The sequence below is a fragment of the Falco punctatus genome (assembly GCF_963210335.1).
Source record: "Falco punctatus genome assembly, chromosome: 7".
In the NCBI taxonomy this organism is placed as follows: Eukaryota; Metazoa; Chordata; class Aves; order Falconiformes; family Falconidae; genus Falco; species Falco punctatus.
The window spans coordinates 53,147,893-53,169,860 of NC_137587.1; the positions used below are offsets into that span (position 1 = coordinate 53,147,893).

General features: G+C 38.9%; 1 protein-coding gene across 6 annotated transcripts in view; it reads right to left on the reverse strand.

The window, feature by feature from the left end:
• Window positions 1-21,968, reverse strand: part of TJP1 (tight junction protein 1) — a 92,038-nt gene that overhangs the window by 34,865 nt on the left and 35,205 nt on the right. For all 6 annotated transcript variants that reach the window (XM_080396117.1, XM_080396115.1, XM_080396114.1 and 3 more), the window contains exons 2-6: window positions 9,527-9,583; window positions 3,119-3,243; window positions 2,803-2,905; window positions 1,007-1,286; window positions 328-431 (exon numbers count right to left, since the gene is read on the reverse strand). In XM_080396117.1, coding sequence (XP_080252243.1) covers window positions 328-431; window positions 1,007-1,286; window positions 2,803-2,905; window positions 3,119-3,243; window positions 9,527-9,583 — 669 coding nt within the window. The remainder of the gene's footprint in view (window positions 1-327; window positions 432-1,006; window positions 1,287-2,802; window positions 2,906-3,118; window positions 3,244-9,526; window positions 9,584-21,968) is intronic.

A 21,968-nucleotide genomic window follows, 5' to 3' on the forward strand; every position in this document is an offset into this window, starting at 1 on the left:
TTCAAAACATTACACTGTATAACTAAGCATGTAGGGCCAAAGTGTCATACGATCCCAAATGTTTTCTATTATGCATTTACAGTCGACACTATTTGTCTGAATAAGGCCTGGGGAATAATACCAAAAAGAACAAAAAACCAAAGAGGCTTTGTAATTTTCCTTTCCTTGGAGAGGTTGAGTCATACTTAAGTTTATTGATCTTTGAAATAACTCAGTAAAAACTTACACATCTACTAACCATAACTATGCTACTAAGAGAGAGCTAATTCTGAGAACAGTTTTAGCAATGAGTTTTTTCCCTTGAACACACACCACCATTTACTATACCTTCAGTACAACGTCTCCCTCCTGAATATTGCCATCTCTCGCTGCCAAGCTATCCTGTGATATTTCTTTCACAAATATGTGGCTTGCCAACCGTAGACCATACTCTTTATATAAAACAGCAAGAAAAGAAAAAAAGAAAACTGATGAAGCTGCAGTAAAAAAGCAGGAGAGGTATCTGAAGTTTTACAGCACTGCTTTACACAATTATTACGCTGGAAACACAGTGAGGAGAATGAACTTGGCACACGAAGGGCTGCAATGGAATTACACTATGGATTTACCATTATATCAATCTCTTTTCTAACTCTGCCTGTAATTACAGCTGTTGCTCAATAACTTAATTTAGATGCTACCCACAATTTTCCCTCTTTCAAAGAGGACAGACACTGAAGACTCAACTACAGTGTACGGAAGGTATGCAGCCACTGGCTACCAGATGTCAGGTGCACAGCTGGGATTTGTTTACACTACATAATACTTTACCCTTCAACACATGTACTTCGGAATATTAACACTCAGAAATACAACAGCAGTTTTAAGTTTTCAGCTAGCCACTGGTAAAACGTGCAAGCAAACTGTTAACTGCTCTGTTCATAAGAAGCCCTTAACACAACGCTGACTGAAGCAGTCTGCCTTTAAAAACCAGCAAAAGTCTTAGCGAGAATTACATACAACTTACCTTCGTTCTTCCTCGATTTCACCAGTGTTACTTTGGTAGGTTTTGTAGGCTGACTGGAAGTAACCGACCTTCTGTCTGATCTCGGTGATAAGCTCCTTTCTCTGCTAGCACTTCTATCTCTTACCCAGCTCTTCTCGTGCCTTCTGTTGGCACTAGGACCACCACGGCTGCTTCTCGGATCACGTATCTCTTCATCATAGCTATCATCCTCGTTTTCAGACACTGGTTCGGGTTCTGGTCGAGCCACTGGAATCTGAATTTTCTTCATCCTTCGTATAGTCTACAACCCAACAGTAGGTATCAGCCTCTGGCTGTGTAATGCTAATGGTGTTACTAAATGTCTGAAATAAAGTTAATCCCAAAACTCAAAAGACAACATAAAGATGTATTTGTGAACACTTCAAATTCTTGCATCCTCATTGTAAAATGCTATCCGATTAATGAATACAGGAGACTCGTCAATACAGATTACTAGAAATCTGGTTGTTTTGGGGGGGGCCGGGGGGTATTTGTTTTTAAAGTTCTTTTAGTGGTTGTTTTTTTTTTTGGGGGGTGGTGGTGGTTTTTTTTTTTACTTCTGCAAAAGTGGCGAAAAGGTAACAGCCATTGTAGCATAACATAATATTCTGTCTTCACAGAGCTGCATATCTGAATGCTCACCCTCTTTGCTTGCTTAAACCCACAAATCAGTTACTGGCAACTGCTAAAAACGTCTTTTGCTAACATGTAATCTACTGTATACTCAGTGTGTTATTGACAGTAATTCTCCTCAACTTTGAAGCCTCCCAATCTTCCAAAGCAATGTTTATGCAGGCCACGGAGGAAAGGCAGAATTCCCATCGAAAGTTCAAAGTTGGCTGGCACTATTGTAAACAGCTTTTCCAGAATAAGACCCAATTCTGTTTAGATATTTGTTTGCTAGGTGTTACAGATCTGAACCAAGTTATACCATAAAGTTTTCATTAATTGCCTTTCTCTACATAAATCTACATACCAAATACTCAAGATATTGAAAGCCCTGCATAGCTTGCCATTTTGTTTTGTGTAAGCTTTAAAGAATTGCTAAATCTACAAATGCAAACAATGACACTTTTTCACAACTTATCAAAGCACACGAGTACTAGAAAATTGTCTAGCACAAAAGCCTTTCTACAAGCCCTACAAATCTGTTTTTTTCTTAATTAAGCGACTGTTAAACATTGTGCATTTGTGTTCTATTTTTTGTAACATAAATCTCAAATTTCTACAGAAAGCTAGATTACTACCCTTTAGTGATGACCTGTATGGTTTTGCAGAGTTCAAAAGCCAACCTCCCTGAACAAGCCTACAAAATTACAGGAATTAAGATAATTATACTTCATTGTGGCCAACTTTTTACTGAGTATAAGAACTATGTTAGCGCCTGAACACTGGGTAAAGTCCTTAAGCACGTACCAGTCTCTGAAAAACTTAATAGAATTGCACTCGAGAAAGCAAAGAAATAGTAAACAAAGCTGAAAATTGAGCTTTTGGCAAACTGAGAAGAACTTCACCATAAAGAAAAGGTGTCTGAAGTATCCAGTGCCACACTACCCAAACATCATCATTCACACTTAAAAAAAAAAAAAAAAACCAACAAAACTTGAGTGACCCAAATGACAAACACATCAGGATCCTCACTTAAACCTGAAGCATCGCACATATTATTCAAGTATCTTGCATCATGCACATATCTCATAGCAGACATTACACCATTTCACTTTTGCTCTATAACTATGGAATGTAAGTAAGCTTGTATCTTCAAGACATTCACTTACAATTTTGGCATTCTTCCCGCTTTTCCTCAGCTGCTGAACAGCAAATGCATGCTCCACGTTGTCCATTGAAACTCCATTAACCATTGCAACACGGTCATTTTCTCTAGATGGAAAACATCACAACACACAGTATAAAAACTTTATGCCAAGGCAAAATATTCTGGTAACGAGTGTCCCTGAACAAACCATCTGTATTACAGACCTACTACACAAATTACAGATAGGTATCTCGAGGGCAAAAGAGCTGGGAGGTTAAGCTACCACTGACAAAGATGAAAGCCCCCAAATCAGAATCCAGGTGTAGTTTGGCACTTACTGTAGCAGTCCTTCTGCTGGGCCTCCTTTCAGCACATCAGAAATAACTATTGATGTCTCACCACTCTGAAAGTGAGGATTATCTCTTCCTCCAGATATTGCAATACCAAATCCAAATCCTGGGGCCTATAACGTAACAAAAGAAATATTTTTCACTTTCTAATATTTACATGGTTACAATTCGCATTCCTGGTCAAACATAGAAAGGTCCCATGGGATTAACATAACTTTTTGGAAGAAAGAAGCATCAATGAACCATGCAATGCTATGCAATCCAAGAACAGGACAGAGATAATAAGTAAGATAATAAATAAACAAATAATTCACTTTTAGAAGGCAGAGTTTCAGACTGACTACCCAATCTCTCGCAAGAGAAAAAATATTAAAGAGTTCCCACTTGCATTTTTATGGCCTGAGTGTCAGGTGGCCATCAGTAAGACCTCAATCTTCAGTAAGCACAACTACCGTACCACCGTGTGGAGATACCAATTCCGACCAGTATCGCTTCCTGCGACACTTTCGCTGAGGTTTCCCATTACGGTATTTACCCAGCCTGACCTCGCTCAGCTCAGCCATCGGGACCGCAGCACACAGCAGCATGACTGCAGGCTCAGTTCTTAGGAATAATACCAAGATCACTTGTACCATTAAATACATCAAAACCTTGTCAGCACTTGCAAATCATCTGCATCTTAACAAAAGTAATTTGCTTCAATCTTTTCCCTCTAGGGTGACCTGCCACTACAGCAAGGTCAATGGCTCTGAAAAGTTATTCCTGTTAGGTATTTCAGGTTATAACAGTGATGCTTACACTTCTGCCTGGAAGCAGTGAGGGTGGGAAATAAACATTACAAATATGACTGATTTGCAAACTATCTAGCTCTTCCATCACTGTCCAGAAAACACCGTCAGAAGGACATAACCATTTAAATGCTCTATTTTGCTCAAGAACTTATTCTGAAATTTTCAACTGCAAAATACAGTCACTGTATGGAAATGATCAAGTTTCAGTCAATTCCTCCTCTCCATTTCACATAGCATACACTCCTTACTGGCAGACTTATTCCTTTCTTTTTCAGATTTTTTGACAAACACTATCAAGCTTTAGCAACGAGCTTCATAACACTACAGTGACAGCAGAAGCAATACAGCAGTCTGCATCTGGCTGCAAGACACATGACATTCAGCTTTTCAGACATTAATTACTGCTCAAAAAACCTGTTTCCTATTTCCCTCAAAATAGAGGTCATAGAAGGATGGTCCAGATTTAGCCTGTAAGCAGTGAACATGACCACGCAGTATTAAAACAAAGATTTGGTAATTCACTGTTCCCAAGTTGGTTTCAGCAGTTAGCAAATACTGTTGACACATATTAAGAAAGTAAGTTGGTCTAACAAGTGTGGGGGAGTGGGGAGGGGCACACCTCACTGCTTCTTTAACATTCATTTTAATTCATTAAAGGATGACTGGACGTCTTTTCAAGATACATTCCAGCCAGATCAACCAGAAATCATGGCTGGGATTCAAGAATTACTAAGTGAAACCCTGTGCCATGCAGGACGACAAGTCTAAAGGATCACAATAACTACTTATGACCAGAGCTGAGGTTCTTCCAGTTTTATGTTTTAGATAGTCGACAAAGAATATATATAATAGCCTATGAAAATATGCAACAAGAACCCCTTTCACCACAGTAATATTTCCCCCCTCTCATGCCACTGCTTCATCTCTCAGTTTTCTATTACTCTAACAAACAGAATTTAGTTTGCACTATATTTGGGTGGAGAAGGAAAGAGATGAGAGAGATGATAAAGACATTTATGCCAAACTTCATTTAAAGTCTCTACCTTTTTTTACACCATAAACAAAAAATTCTCACAGTTCTCCACTCATTAAAAGAAATGCAATAATCAGACTAAAGCCAGCCGATACAGAAACTCACTGTAAACCTTACCTTGCTGCTTGCCATACTATTTTTTTAGAGTAGATTTGCAAACCAAATCACCAATATTAAGATGGCTAGTTTCATACTTTAACATTCTTTTCAAGAAGTTCTGAAACAATGCAGTCTCATATACAGACAGCAGTCAAGAGACCACAAGTCAGATAAAGGCTTTTAATAACAAACTGAAATCTAAAGAAATACTACAAATTAGAAAGTTCAAATCAAACCCCAAATCTTTTTTAAAATTTAAGAGCTCAAGTAAGAAACCTCCCAGTAGATCTCAGCTTACTACTTTTCATTTTACCCGGCTGCCTGCCTTGTCTTGAGAGATAAATGATAAACTGAACTACCTTCAGAAAACTGCGCCAAGCTCCTAGACACGCCTGGAAATAGTAAGATGTTGATTACTACAAATTATACATAACATAAACATGCATCTTATCTAAAATTGCTTTTTTAAAAAATATCTGCCACATCAAATTCGCCTGTCAATGTTGTAGTGAAAACAAACAAAAAAACACCAACCGTACTGTTTTGTTCTCCCACAGCAAGGCTGCACAGGAGAAGCAGAAAGGTACGTACATACCTGGTTTCTGTTCTTTGCGAGAAGGAGATAACATCTGACACAGACACACAGAACTGGAGTTCCAAGTATGAAGTAACCCACACAATTTATGAAGTGTATCATTTCTCCTTAAAGTCCTTTACACTTAAGTATATAAAAACAGAAGCTCTCTCAATGAAAGATAAACTGTTACCTGAAAAACTTTTAACTGAACTTGAGACTGGCTCAATCTTTTAAGAGCTAAGTAGCACTTCCAGGAAATTGGAAATGCAGTAAAGAAAGGGACCAAAACCTCTTGGTTAGAAGTTCAAGCTTCTCCTCCCCCAAAAAGTTCCTAGTAAATCTATTGACAATAGTGCTGGAATTCAACTACTGTGGGAAATCACAGCAGTTGGACTGCTTATAGGCTCCATTCCAGATTCTCTAAGATAGCTGAAGCAGATGGATTAAAAATAAAAAAAAAAAAAAATCAGATGCTTGACCCATATCAAAGTGCCTGAACTGACACACGTATACTGCAACTACTGTGATTAAGTATACTCTGTCCCCAATTTGAAATGACATCTGTGGAAAGTAAAGGTCATAGAAAGAAACTCTCCAAAAGAAGCGAGCAAAGCTGCATTCTTCAACAAGAACTCCCTGTGTAAAGCAGTCCGGTCTCTTCTGTAGGGCTCAACTTCCAAAGGGTAGACACACCATAGTAACCCCTTTTTAAAGGGCAGTTACAGGACCCAAACATGTTCAAACAACAAAACATGTATCTTTTCAAGGTATGTGACAATACTTCAGAACTGCCATTCATTGGTTTATAAATCACTAACAGCCTCCTATAACAACAGGGAAACATTTTAAAAATGTTTAATGCCTCAGACACTGACATGTTAAAAAAGCCAATCAGTAGACTACATATATACCTTACATAGTACCTGCTAATGTGGCTTTTTTGCTTCAGAAAGAAATTGCATACAAATGGTATCTACTTCCCTAAAATTGCATTACTACTACTAAATCTGCTTTCTGGGTTTAGAGTTTCAGCTACCTTTATGGAAGCCAAGGAGAGGTAAAGGAATCCTACTCTGCCACATACAGGAGCAATGGAGTTATAGTAGAGAACAGCACAGGCTTAAAACAAAGCAAAACTATCAGTACTAGAATTACCAACAAGACAAAAATCAGTCTCAAAGTAGGAGTAAACGTAGTCAAGAATATTCTACTTATCTTTGCTAACACACAAGCCACCTAACAAACTACTTTCATTTTCCCCCTATTTTTAAGACTGTTGATCACCTACTCTAATAGAAGTTAGTGGTCCTTACTCCTTAAGCAGTTCTGATCAAATACCACTAATGAAAGCCAATTAAAATGGGAAAACAAACCACAGTTACATAGTTGCTTCGGGGCACTGGGAGGGACAACAGATCTGCTTGCCATTAAGCAGGTACTTGGGCAGAGATAAGAGTTGATCGAGGCTGACAACAACTCCAGACCTTGCCTCTCCCAGGGGGACTTATTAAGGTTTTCAACAAAATTATTCTAGGTCCCTTTCTTCCATGACTTGTCTAGCCTCATTTCTGAGGGCAAATACTGACAGAATGTACAAAAAAGTTTGGTGAATCCCAGGTGCTTTGCAAGCATACCAATAAAACAGGAAGCCAACAACAGGAGGCCTGAATTGCACCTACCCTGTAGTTCAGTACATGTTAAATGTCATTAATTCCATCACTCACAGCCAGTTCACTGCCCTCAGCTACGCCAAAATCAGAGAGGTTTTTTAGCGTGCCTCGCTAGAGAAAGCAAGTCCAGTTCTTCAAAATGTTTTTTTGTGTGGCTGACAGTAGACGGTCTCTAGCACTTCTGTAGCTCAGCCAAGTAGAGCAGATAAAACTCACAAAGAAAACATTCCACAACCACTGAGAGTGGCATTTCGAGCCTATTCCAAATCTATTAACCTGTAGATATCTTTGAGGATAAGTGAGATCTGGATGCATTTCCTTCCAACTAAACTGAAATAACCTCACGTGCTTGATAATCTAACACTACAAGAATGTCACAAATAAAAAAGCAAAATCGAAAACCCCACAACGAAATATGCAGTCACTCTCCTAAATCCTCTTCGCAGTGCTAAGGATAAATTCCAAGCACCAATTTGCTTAACGTTAGCGTAAGAGTTTTGGTTTTGTTATCTGGCAAATGCAAAATATTGTTTGTTTTTAACTGGCTAAATTAATGCTACTGTTATTAACAGTATATGCCATCAGCTTTCAACACCTAAATAAGAGATACTTACTCTACCACAAAACTGTTAAACCAGTAGTTATCAGAAGTTTGGCACATAAAACATGATTATCAAAACTATAGTCAAATCACACTTTCATTTCATACCACACAAGGATTTCTGATTACGCTGCAAGCACAAAGACATGACTTCTAATTCCTACTTATTTCAAAAATTTTTTTCAAGGTAACACCATATTGCAGCATTTCATTACTCCTCTGCAAAACGACTGAACTTGTTATTTTAAGGTCTCACTGAAGTTACTGCTCCACTTAACCAGAAAGATATTCCCTTCAGGAGAAACTAAGCTATCACCAGGTCTACTAGCCAACCTCGTATTGGTTGGCTGTAACAAATTGCTGTAGTATTTTGTTTGGTTTTGAACAGAGGAGTACTGATTTAATCAGTAATATGAATTAAAAAAAAATGAACTTTACACAGGTTCCAGGGATGACTGGACAGCTTCAAGAGAAAAATGCAATTACACATAATCATACAAGTATTACTTTTTGCTCGAGAACTTCTTGACCTAAAAATTGTTGGAAGAGTAGCCTAGGTAAGTACCACTACACATTTTTGGTTTTACTGATTCTTTTCTTTCAGCATGCAGTTGCAGTTAAGCGACAGGGTACTTGGTTAGACAGTATTCTGGTCAAACAGCATAAATGTTCTCTTCTTAGGAGGGCAGGTACTAAAATGTTATTTTGAATCAGCAACATTACACCCATTAGAATAAACAGATAATAGGTCTGTACAGAGAATTACCATTTTGTCTGACCAGCTGATCTATACGTACACATCTTTAGTCACAAAGGTCCATTCATCTGATCAATGCTACAGTTCTAAAATGCCTTGATTCTATGCTGAGGAACTGACGACAAATTATGTAACTTGCTCCCTTGAGAAAAACTCTTGTGCATCTCCCTTTTGTTGGAATGAATATAGCTATCTGGGCCATGATTCCACGGTCACTTTAATACTAAGCTACTGCCAGAAACAGCATCCCACCTTGTTCTGACTTCCCTAAGCGATTCATTCCTTATTGCCTCCTCTTATACAGCTTCACAATAGCAACATCAGAAATCAATTTACTTTAAGAGTAACTCAAGTAAGAGGAGCCAGTTTAAATGTAAAATTGTCTTTCTACTCACTGGTTCCTAGTACACATTCCTTTGTGTAAGGTGCACATTCTGACCACCCAAAAAATCACTTTTTTCAGCCACTAATTTAAGAAAGAGGCAAACAAATGCAGCGGTTACGAACGCATTTATTTAAACTTGACTACACTGGTTTATGCCCCTGCAAAAAAAGTTTTAAAACACTTAAGTATAGTTACAATGCAATCATTAATGAACACTGAAGATTTTTAACTGCTTTCAGTTACATACAGAAGTAATTTAAAGCTTTGTTTCTGGCATGGTTATTTGTAGGCAGGCTTAACTCTGAAACCCAACAAACAAATACAGCTACTATCAAATGGAGCTTTTACAACACTACTAAATTTAAACAAGGGAATATGACAGTTTCCTTTTCTTTTACTTCCTGACATCTGGCTTTTTCCTATTGTTTTCAAAAGCTACCAGTATCCTGCATTAAGCACACACAACCAATTGTACGAACTTACCCTGTGAAGAGTCACTGTGTGTTGTTCCCATATAGCTGTTTCTTCCATTGTTGTGCTCTAAGGAGGAAAAAAACCCAAAGATTAGACCTCACTGTCAAGAGCTGTACTAAACCACTGTGTAATACCACAAACAGAAACTTACACTCAAAAGGAACATTAATATTCATATAGAATACCTACAGAGAAGTAGGGCTGGCTCATTTGTTACACATTTCCTGTCTTTATATGTCACATCTGAACTTCCTGTGCTCCTAGGGAAGGGGGGCAGGGGGAATAATAGGCAAAATAGACTTCTAATTGTTATATATTTCAGAACTTGAAGTTATGAAGTTTAAAGGGAAGGACTACAAAAAGCATGTGTGATGTAGGTTCTCTTGGTTGCTCACTAATTGTACAGTAGGTAAAGGTGGTCCAAGGCTCACTTTCCATTTTCCACTGTGATCAGTCGTCTTTATATTCTAACTTACATATTCATACTTTTGTGAACATTCTCTTTTTGCTTGTTTTAACTATATGTAGATTACCGCTAATTCATGAATGCCCAGGTACAGATTATATTACCTGTGCTACTGTATCATGCATACAGGTCACATTTAACAGACTCCCCAGTTTAGCACAGGCCAATTTCTTTGAACAGTAGCACTGCACAAACAAACAAGGTCCCCTCTAAGAGAACTAGATTAAACAGTAACATTATGACAATATTTACATATCTGCATTTCTGCTTAGAAAAGCAGGCACTTTGCACTACTTAATGTGCCACGACCACCAAATATTTGGAAAGGGGGAAATCGTGTGAGGGAGGAAAAACTAGCACAGCCAAAGGCTTGAAAACAAGCAGAAAGGCAGCAGGAAATCCACAGCGAACAGCATGAAGTCCCCCGCTATCCTGCTGCTAGATTTTCTGCTTTTCCAGAGAGTGCCCAGTGTTTTGCTCCATACCCTACCCTCCCATAAGCAAGCAATCCACTAACTGAAGAGCAGAATCAGAACATGAACATCTCTGCAATACGGGAGTGGGGGTTTTTTGAAAAGTGTACTTTACTCAATTTGTTTCAGTTACAGAAGCTAAGTGACTACAAGCACTCCTAACTTTTAATCCATTTCTCTATTGTAATACCGAACAGGAGCAGGCCTGTTTACTCTCAACATTCAATACCTCTGAAAACTTTATCCAATTTCATAAGATCAGAATTTGCAACTATGTTTAAAAAGAGAGTTCTCTTCATGACCCAAAAAAGCTGTGGGTTTTTTCCCTCCACATTCTGTGCTTTAATTTCAATGCTTAGGATGTGCTACATTACTGCTCATTTCTCTTTCAGGGTTCACTTCTCCTGAAAGTGTTGGTGCAATTTAATTGGGCTATATTTCATTCAAACAGCTTATTTTCCCCTCCATTCAGAACCAAATGTTACTCCCTTGTATTACAAATCGATTCAACTCTACTCCAGAATTAGATTATTTTTCTCCAGCTTTTTTAAAGTAGACCAAGTATGTATTAAAATAGTAACAATTTACACACACAAAGCCATCTTCAAAAAAAACCCGGAATGTTTTGCTTGCTAAACGGTTAATGAATACTGATTTTCTTCCCTATTTCTGATGCTCTCATTCTGTCTTAGTTTTGGCAAGAGCTTCTTAGGCTAAACATTTCATCAACAAGTGAAGAATTATTTCTGCAAGTAAACTTCTAAAAGAAAAGGCTTTAAGTAGCTCCTGTTCAGAAAAAGGTGCAAAAGGAATCCAATAAATGACTGCAAAAGTCACAATTCACATTTTACTTTATATAGGCTGCCTCATTTCTATCCACAATTATCAAAAAAGCTAACCCGACTGGTTCTTTTATTACATTTGTCCTGGCAGCACTGGACAGGTACACACGCCATCGGCAGCCAGAGGCACCCGCACACGGCACAGTCTGAGCTACTTGGCTAATGAGGCACCAGATTTCAATGGCCCCAAGTTCTTGTGCCTCACTGTTGGAGCTTGGTAAACACAGCACAGTGCAAAGACACCAGCTGGTTCTGGCTAGGGCAAAGACTGATAAAACCCAGTTTAACCAGCTAAGCACTACTCCTGCTGAATCTGGGAGAACCGGCAATCCCTGAGTCAGAGCACGATAAGGTAACTAGAACAGCTAAACGATGACTAAGAGACTTGGAAATGACCTATGTAACATGCTTCTGAGAACTGTGAAAAGACTTACTGCCCGATAAAAAAAACCAAGATAACCCGCCCAAAAAAACACCCACATAAACTCACTAGCCTTTCTAAAACCAGACAGGGTGCTCACTGCGCAATCTACTGATAGGGGCTGCCTTTTTAAATGCCTTTTTCTCTTCTGTAGAAATTCAGGTTTTCCATTTTCTTTGCTTGTTCTTCTCCCTTTTCTTGCTTATACTATCTCCTCTACTCATCTATTGCTATCACTTCCCTTACATTTTACTAATACATTCATTTCAAATTCACAAGACTTGGAAACATCAAATATCCATTAGTTAGATAGCAAACCAAGTAGTATGTTATTTTCATTCTTTCTGCATGCCCAAACAGTCCAATCAAGAACAGCAAAAACAGTTCAAAGGCAGCCTGAGGTGAGCTGTTGGCTTCAACACAAGCCGCTTATGTGCTTTAGTTTCTCATCTGTGAAGAACTGCGTTCACTCACAGAAGACCGAAGTTCAATGAAGACCTGTGAAGGTACTCATCCTACTAAGCACTGACAACTGAGGCAGAAGAACTAGTTCGTGCTACCATCAGCTGAGATCCCTGCTGTGATGCTGCTCTTAAACCATACTCACAAAACAGTCTATTTTTTATGCAACATTTGAGTTTCAGGATTTTTCTAAGGTCTTAATCCCCAAGTCTTCAGAAATGGCAAACACTGCTTGTATTAAAGGAGTGGGGGCAGACAGCGTAGGTCCGCATTGATGATGCCAGCCCTGCTGGTGCCAAGCTGGTTATCTGGGGTACCATTACCCACCACCGACTTAAGAGGAAATCAAAGTCACTCTGTAGAAACTGAGAACTATGTACAGCATAACACCCCAGAAACTAGGAATACGTGAGAATACTAAAACGCTACAGCCTAGGGTTAGAATAACTTAAAGACCATTAAGTATCTTTGAAACTCAAATGAACAACTGACAGCATTTGAACTTTGCTAACTCCAGATACTATGTCTCCATTAGTGATGTATTAAGAATAAAAAAAATAGGAAGAGAATAGAATGACGGCATCATGACTTCAGTGTTGGAAAAAAGATTTATTTCATGCTTATGCTTTATTAAAATGAAGTTTCCTTATGCTCATCTTAAACACCCTCACACAGACAATTAGTAGCATTCCCAGTTCTGTATATGGCAAGTGCATGTGTTTGCGGGTTGGGTTCTTTTTATTATTATTTAAAGGATGAAGTCCTACATGAAGTTGCGATTCATCAATATGGAAGTTAATGCAACTTATCATTCGCTCAGAATCTTGGAAATAGCAAATCCTGTTCAAATCTTCCATCTTTGAAATAGCCCAGAGATCTAAACATATCAAAGTATTTTTCCAGAAAGCTCCCTTTGTGTGCTACAAGGGTCCTTTGAACAATAGCAAACATTTTTTGTTCCCTTTCTTACCACATTTCTTCCCCGTTTCTCAAAGGCTAGGGTTTTCATTCTTCTGCTTTGAAAAAATGCCTTTTCTCATGCAAGCCTTTTACCTTTGCACACATGCATCTTGGCACATGCACACATACATAAGATTGCATTTTCCCAAAGGACTAATTTTGTACTTATGCATCAGGATTTTTCATTCAAGCACCCTGGAGAGGAAAAAAAAACAAAACCAAAAAAAGAGGACTTCACTGGCTACCAGTTTGAGCAATGTTGTCATGTTTGCAAATAACATTGCTCAGTTTAGCTCCACTGCAGCTGGAAAATCTGTTAGCAGCAGCAGCACTGGAGTCACCCACAGGCTTGAGAAGACAGTTCAAGTTCACATTTGGAACAATTCAAACAACAGCCACCGGAATTAGTATTTTACATCTAGGATAACGTAAGATTCTTGAGGATTTTTACTTCTTTTGATTTTTACACCTAGAGGAAGATCCCAGACTAAGGCCAAAGCTCCTACATGTTCTTGAAATCAAAGCCAGCATAGTTTCTCAATGTTTCTTTGCAAGTCTAGGGGGACATACTAAAGGAATTATCTGTCTTAATTGCTTTTCATAAGAAGCTAAGCACATCAAGAATGACAAGTTAAGATTTTAAGCAATTGTCTCCTCAATCATGATCAAGTTTTTTCAAATTAGTTTTCAATCACCTTATTTCTCAGTAAAATTCAACAGTACTTTCCTATAAATAAACAAACAAGTGTTAAATATCTACTGTTCTTACATGTTTCCACACATTTTTCACTACATTTTCAGACAAAATCATATTTAGGTATCTACCTTAGAACAGGCAGGCTTTCAGATTTTTCCTCCAGCCAACATGTCAGTAACCTTACCACGGGCAACAATGAAGTACTTTCCGTATCTTTACAAACCCAGTTTTGCAGGTCAGCACTAACAGCTGTCCTGCAGACAATAAAATGAAGCAACTACTTCTGCTAGCTCAGGGGGCATATTGTTTCTATTCTCTGCAAAACACAATAGAAAGGAAAGCTATCTGTGACAGATCCAAGCCCCTGCTCTAACCCCTTCAACCACAGCAAGCAAACTATAAGAAACTGAATGACCAGATCACAGACTTAACCAAAGAACACAACCTTTGCTCCAAGCCTGCAGCCTCATGTTGTAGCTTTTGTGTACATCTTATTGCCAATAAAATGCTGACAGCTAAAAGCATTCCTAATTGTTCTGAGAGAATTGTTAACAACCTTGAGAAACAGTTGTCTCATTCAAGACATGAAAAAGGGAGAAGGAAGAACAGTCTCTTCAGAAGGACACACAAGACATTCATCCACTTTACCTTGCTGTATACCTATTTGGCTTCTAAAATTAATTCTCAATTATTCTTGAGGAAGTCCACCACCAGTAGGATGCTACTGTACTTCTCAGTTTTAAAGGTTAAATGCAGAATCAATAGATTTCGACTGCACTTGTGGAAACAAATTGAAAGTGCTTATCATAACAACTAGCATTTGCAACTTACAAGTTTTCAGCAGGTTTGTTTGCTATCTAGGGGGTGATATTTACATTCACTTCAAGAAAATAAATCAAAGCCAATATCCAGAACAAACAGCTTCCTGAGGAAGTTCAGAAAAGAAAACTGAATCCTCCTCAGCCAGCCCAGAGCAGGGAATGAAGAGGTGTCTTCCCTACACACAGCATCTTTCAGCATTCAGTTGGAGCAGCGTGTTGTTTCCAACACTGACCAGGAAGACTTCCTACCTTTGTCCTTGCCTAGTTAAACTACAGTTATCTTATATTCCAACAGATTCCATTCCAATGGTCTTACCACAAAAGTCTTCCAATGATTGGGGAAAAAAATAATAAAGAAAAATCTGACTTTTCTAAACAGCTGTTCCCCTGCAATTAGGACAATGAGGACAAAACCCTATTATCAGACTGATTTTATCAGCTGAAATGAGACCTCTGTCTAACGTAGTCTGTATATAACATATGCAATGCACCGCATCTACTCTACAGAGGACCTTAGAGATACCTGAGCTGTTTCAAATACTGGCAGCCAACTACTGGAGCAAGCGTAGCTGAAGAGGAGGGTGCTCAGAGGCAGGATAAACAGCAAAACAGCACACCGCCCACAGCTGAAGATGGCTGTTTGCACACAGAACCACAGCATCCCTGTACTAGCCTTTGCAAGCAGCCTGCATCGTTGTTTTTCACTCGATCATCACTCTTTGCAATGAGCAAAGGCTGTTTCCCTGAACATATTTTTGGGAAAAGACTCAAGAGAGACCAGACCAAGCAGCTCAGGGACTGCTGCAGAGACAAATAACATGCACCTGATGCTACCCGATTATCTGTTTTACACAAATGCTATGTGGAAGAGAAATCACCCACTAAAGAATTCCTTTTTGAGATCTGTATATAAAAAAAATATCTTTAATCACTGAAACATAGAAGCTAGTCTTTAGTCTCACCTTCCATCTGAATGTACATCATGGAAGTGACATCGACCATCTATTTTGGGAACAGAAATACTAACCTTATTCTTTCAAGCAGATGTACTAAACACCTAAAAGTAAAGTAGTGGGCATAGTTTGGGGTTTTTTTCCCCCTATTTCACACACTGCACAGGTCCCAAGCTCTAGTCAAGAGTTCCACTCCTCCAAAAACACTCGTCTATATTCAACAGGCTACCTCACGAAAAGACAAGACACCATTATTAAAGCTTGTTTTCAGATGAAAATGTGTACTCCAAGTTAAAAAAATATTAATAAAGACACATTCTCAACACTGCATGTTAACAAAATGAACTTAATTTTACTTAGATCAATCTAGAAATACAATGTCTTTACTACAATGGTACATACCTACTGCCTGGACAACAGAAGTCATCTTTACATCATGAACAGATATCTTGAGAAGAAACACTGGGACTAAATTTATATTTTTAATAATATCTAGGTTGTTCCACCAGTCCACTCAATTTCCCTGTGCTTCCACAACCACATACTGCTCCATGGGACACTACCTTATTAAACACAATTTCCACTGCTTCCTGCTCTAAAATTCCTAAGATTACTTGCTATATTTTGAACACAGATGCTGTATATATCTAAAAACATCCCTTCTGCCAGTTTTTCTGATGAATTTTTGTGCAAAGCTTTTTTGCTCAGATACTTTCGCTGAGACTTCTGGGCACCAATCTCTCCAAACTAAAAAAAAACCTGCTAAGTACTTAACTCATCCCATCCATGTAATACCCAAATTCTTTTTTAGCATGACTCACTTTTCCAGAATGACATCTCAAGTCCAAACCTCACACATCACAGACAGCTCTTTGATCTCCCATGGTCATAAAACCTTTTTTTTGTCGTTGCTGCTGCTCAATACAAAAAACAGTAGACCGTCCTTCCAAAAAAGCTCTAAACAACAACAGCATGCAGAAATTTTGGGGGGGATATTCAGTGCAATAATTCAATACTGGATTATAGATCCAGTTACATCTGAGTATATATAAAAGGGTTTATGATACAGGCCTAGTGAATACTATTATTACCCAACAGGAGAAGGCTGACACTCAGGATAAGAAGGCAAAACAAACCAGAAACTAGGAACCAAATGCAGATAGATCTCAAATGATCTCAGGTCAAGTTACTTCAGATGAAGACTACCACTCAAACACCCTGGTAACAGTATCAGCCGGCAGCTAAGCAATGCTTACTAGTTTCATAATCTCTAAGGCGTGGGAAAACTATGCTTTAGTATTTGGGATCCTTGTCTGGTTTGCTTCTTTCCATTTTGCTTTCCAGCTGGCAGTGAAATCATGTAGGATCACAAACTCCAAAGCGCTGGCAAGTAGCGCCTCACAGATCACTACTCCCAGCCAGTATGACAGCAAAACAGAACCAAAATCACAACAGAACAGAAAGGCTAAAAAAGCAAAGTGGTAAGCCATGTTACCCCTCCCCCCAGGTGATGTTGCCAAAGGGAAGCACAGATAGCTTGCCATTTGCTTTTGGCTTTGTTTTGTTTTAAGTCATTTCTCTGCCATGCTGACCTAGGTCAGTATTATTAGGACATGAAAATTCCAAAATTAAGAGTACAGTTTTTAATATGTAATGAAAGTATTTATCTTGTCTTTATTTAAAGATCAACTTTAGCTCCAAAGACTTTTTCCCCAAAACTAATTTCAAAACCAATACCCTCAAGAAACTTAATGTAAAATTAAAATATTTAACTCTCAGGATACAACTTGAGAAGAACTTCTTTCAGCACAAGTAACTGCTTAAGCAGCACATACTGCACTCCTACTAGCATCCATCCTCAAAAATATCCCTCTCCCTCGTATTATGCTTGTGCAAGTGTGGTCATTATGTGGTCATTTCTACGTGTATCAGCTCCCCATCAGTTCATCTCAACACCACGAGAGCAGCTGCCAGTGGCACAGTTTGTAAGCTAGCCCTGTTAAGGCAAGAGCTCAAACTACAGCCTCCCACCACAGTAAAACAAGCTATACTGAAGTACACAATGAAGTTCTTTAGGTGTACGCAGCTGTGACCACAGTTTCACAGCAACCAACACAACCTGGAATGGGAAATTCCAATCAGATATTACCTGCTCAGGTGCTTTGTTTTAAAACTAAACTGTGGTACAGGCTGCCAAGGGAAGCTGTGGAATCTCCATCCCTGGAGGTGTTCAAGACTCAACCAGACAAGATCCCAAGCAACTTGCTGTAGCTGACCTTGCTTTCAGCACGGGGCTGGACTAGATGATCTCCAGAGCTCCCTTCTGACCTCCCTGTTCTGCAATTATTCTATAAACCAGATTTAGTGAGAACTGCTTTGAGCAGAGGGTTGAATTAGCTGATCTCTAGAGTCCCTTCCAAATTTAATTACTCTGTGATTCTATATAAGCCACATTTCCAGCACATTCCTGAAACCAAATCCAATCATCCAACTGTAGTCAGTCTCCATCCCTGCTCTTACACACAGCTCAGTGTTACTGTTTCATTGCTTGGTTAAGAACCTTAGTTGGAGCTCTTCCAGGGTTTTTTTCCCCTTGGGGGGGAGAAGAGCACAGTACCAGTACCACAGAAAACGAAATTGTACTTCATTAGTTCTATATAAGATTCAGGCTTATGTACCTGACCATTGCTTTTTAATTAAAAAATACAAAGCCAAAATGCACACAAGTGCAAGATACGGCCACTAAAAAACTACCAACATGAAGTTACACATCAGAGCAGCAATCAAAGCATTCAAGCACCTCACTTCAAGCCAGAATGCCTCCTACCTTGTTTCTAATCCAGAAAATCAACCCAGTTACCAAGCACTGCACCGTATCAATTTTCCATCCATACACTGTGAAGATCTGTCAAATGAGAGCCTCAGGATAGGCAACAGTATCCCACGGAGATAGACCAGGGTTATTTTCCCCAAGATACTACTCAAAGCTTTCAAGTATTAATCAGACCAAACACAAATTTAAGGGCCTTGCATGACAGTTCAAGTTACAGATGCAGAATTATGGCCTTGACATCTTCCATCTTGACAATAAAATACAGCACATATAGGCAACAGCACATATAGGTTAATTTGCCCTTAAAATATCTGGGGCTGGTTGGTTGGTTGGTGTTTGTTTTTTAAAGCCCACACAGCCACAACAAACCAATACATTTCAAGGTTAATCTACCAAATCCTTCTGAAATTAAGATTTGAAATGCAAGTACTCTAAAAACACACTGCCTTTCACCTGGTAGAAGACACCGACAACTACTCTTCTTGCTGCAGAATTCCATGGGGTTTTTTCCCTAAAATTTCCCCCCCAAAATTTTAGAAATATGTTACTGTGTAGTTGGATTTTTTCTTTCATAGGTACAAAATTTCTTACTCTGAATCTAAACCAACCCAAAATTTCTTACTAAAAGTGGGTAAGTGTCCTTCCCTACCCTAAACAACTACACACACAGATGGCATTTCTCCCCACCCCCAATTTGGGTAACTGTCAGTTAAGAAGATTCAATTTTAGCAGTCACATGGCTGCTAGAGCATCTGCAGAACACATTACAAGGCTAAGCTCACACTAACTTGATACATTCAAAGGAAGTAAGTTAGAAGCCATGGATACAGATAGGCAGGAGCTTCTAGAGAAGGAAATGGTGAAGAATGTTGAATATTACAGCTCTTTGAAAAAGAGTAACTTTGGTTAGAAAGTTGTTACTTTGGAGTGACTTTGGAGTAAGGCATCAATAATAACAAATAGCTTGGTTTAAAAAAAGCGCATAACAGAACATAACAGGTTTAGTGGATTTGGTGTTGTTTGGGTTTTGGGGTTTCTAAGTGCAGGCTTGCAAACTGAATTTAAAAAAAAAAAGTACAAGTAGTCAATGGGAGAGAAAGAACAGGAATCAGAGCAGCATTGCAGTACCCTGCTGGGCAGGAACAGACATCAGATCAGGAAGGGAGGGAGGACAAGGTAACAAACACTACCATAGTGATTAATGTTAATGTGTCCGAAAGGCTCATTCGCCTATCAGCAAAGAAAACATTCCTGAACTTTCTTATCAGGCAAGTATGGCAAGTCAAAAGCACATCATTTTGCCTCAGCAAAAAGGACTACCCCCATCCCACTAGCAGCACCTAGCTTTGTATTACTTCACCATGAAATGGAGTACGTACTTACCTAGTTTTCCAAAACTATCTTGAATAAAGGGAAGAGGCATCTGTTTAAGCAGGCACAATCTTGTAACTTTGACAGTTTATTTCACAACAATTGTCTCTTAGTCTCTCTATTTATACACAAAACATGGGTCTACTCCACCATTTTCTTCCTGAAAAACTTCCCTTTCTAAAAGCCAATACATTAACTAAGTGATGAAGAAAAAAATAAAATAGCATGCTACGATTGTCCTTACATCCAATTACAAAACTGAGTAATACAGCACTGACAGAACTCAAAACTAGGTAATGTTGCAAGTTGAAGATGCAGAATAAATAAAAAAACATAATAAAAAACATTAGTCAATACTACCAGTATTTAAATGCTGAACAATGTAGTGCAGGAGGAGACCAGTACTTTCCTTTTTTGTATCAAGTTGTTACATAGCATTCAGTACCCCACAAACCGATGAACTCCCACATCCCAATGAGCATCTTCCTACACCTCTTTTAAGTGCTTCATTTTCATCAGCCCTTTGCACCCTTTTCTTTAGTGTCCATATAATATACATTCATTAACATTACCCACTACCAATAACAAGAATTTCAGTGACTTTTAAAAGTTCAATTTCAAGAGCGGTGGAAAGGGGGTGAATGTAGTCTAAGAAAAAGGATGGTTTATTTCAGTTATTGTGTGAACCTACTGAGCAGGTGTCCCACAGTGTTGCAGAGGCAAGGCATAGAAGCCAGAGGACCAAGAAAACTCTCCTGTAGGAATGAGTATAATGCTTAAAACAGGACCAGCAAAAGCCTAAACTTAAGGCTACTCCCATCTTCAGGGCAAAGTATCTCCTTTATTTGCAAAGCTACTCTGAACTGAATCAAGAAATCAGTCTGGCATTGGTGATGGCTTTCCCAAGGTAAAAAAAAAAAAAAATAAAAAAAAAAGGGAGCTGGCAAGAAGAGATGCTAATAAAACAAGAACAGCAGTCTTTTCTGGTGGGTTACTCACTGACTACGAATGTAGAAATACCACCCATCCAACAACATACATGCCATCAGTTCTAATCCTAGGTGCTTTAGTAGGTAACAAAACAATTGCTTATTTACAGCCAGTTAGTGAGTGGGATTTTTTATTATTTTTTAACTTAATCCTGGTTATACTATTAGGTATTTGAAAGATATGGATGTTTCTTTTCAGAAGGCAAGAGAAGAATCTTTGTTACCAGAGTAAGATTTACAAGCTTGTTTTATGGAAAACATGTATTTTTCTACCTTCCAATTTATTATCCTTTCCCTTTTCTAACTGATCTGCTTCCTTTTCTTCAGGAGTCATGACCACTAGCAAGCACAAGAGAAAATAACAGCAGCTCCAGAAGAATCAGCAAAGCAGAAGAACCAGCAAGACATTTCCACACTTCTCTTTCCCTTCCCGTAAAAGGACATACAGCAGCAACAGGGATGTCCCTGCCACCCAAAACAAACCAGAAATATCTTTTTACTGCCATCTTAACTCCTCATCTTCTTAAAAAGAAGCAATGAAACCAACTCCATTGGGGAGTCAAGACTGGACAAGAGGCAATAAAAGCCAGCCTGAGATACCACCCAGCTCCAACAGCTGCCCCAGCCACAATCCTCCTCTTTGACTCCCTACTGGCAGCAATCCCACCACTGCCTTGTACTGTACCAGAGGTCCACAACCCTTTCCAGTTTGCAGACCTCTTAAGAAAAGTCAGATGCAAACCACCGTATGTTAAACAGAAGCTAAGAAAAGCAAGCCTCAAGCTTTTTTTAAAAACAGCATGATCTGGGGGGTTTGGGTTGGCTTTTCTTTAGTAGACTGCATCCCTACCCCCACTCCAAATCACCACAAATTCCTATGAACCCCAGGCTGAAGTTTTACTCTAGCCATTTCCCATGCACCAATGCAGGAGACAACACCCAGTCCCCTTCCCTCCCCTTCTGAAGGCAGGGCAGAAGTCACTAGAACAAGATGACAAAGTAATTACTGGACAAGAGGCTTTACACAGGCTTCAAATTAAACTCTGTAGGTATTCAGATTTACGTAACCATCGTGCCTTTTCCCATCCCACTCTGCAGACATACAGCTGGGATTTCGTCTTTCCTGTTTCCACATCAAAGCAGGGGAAGGGACGAGGGAATTC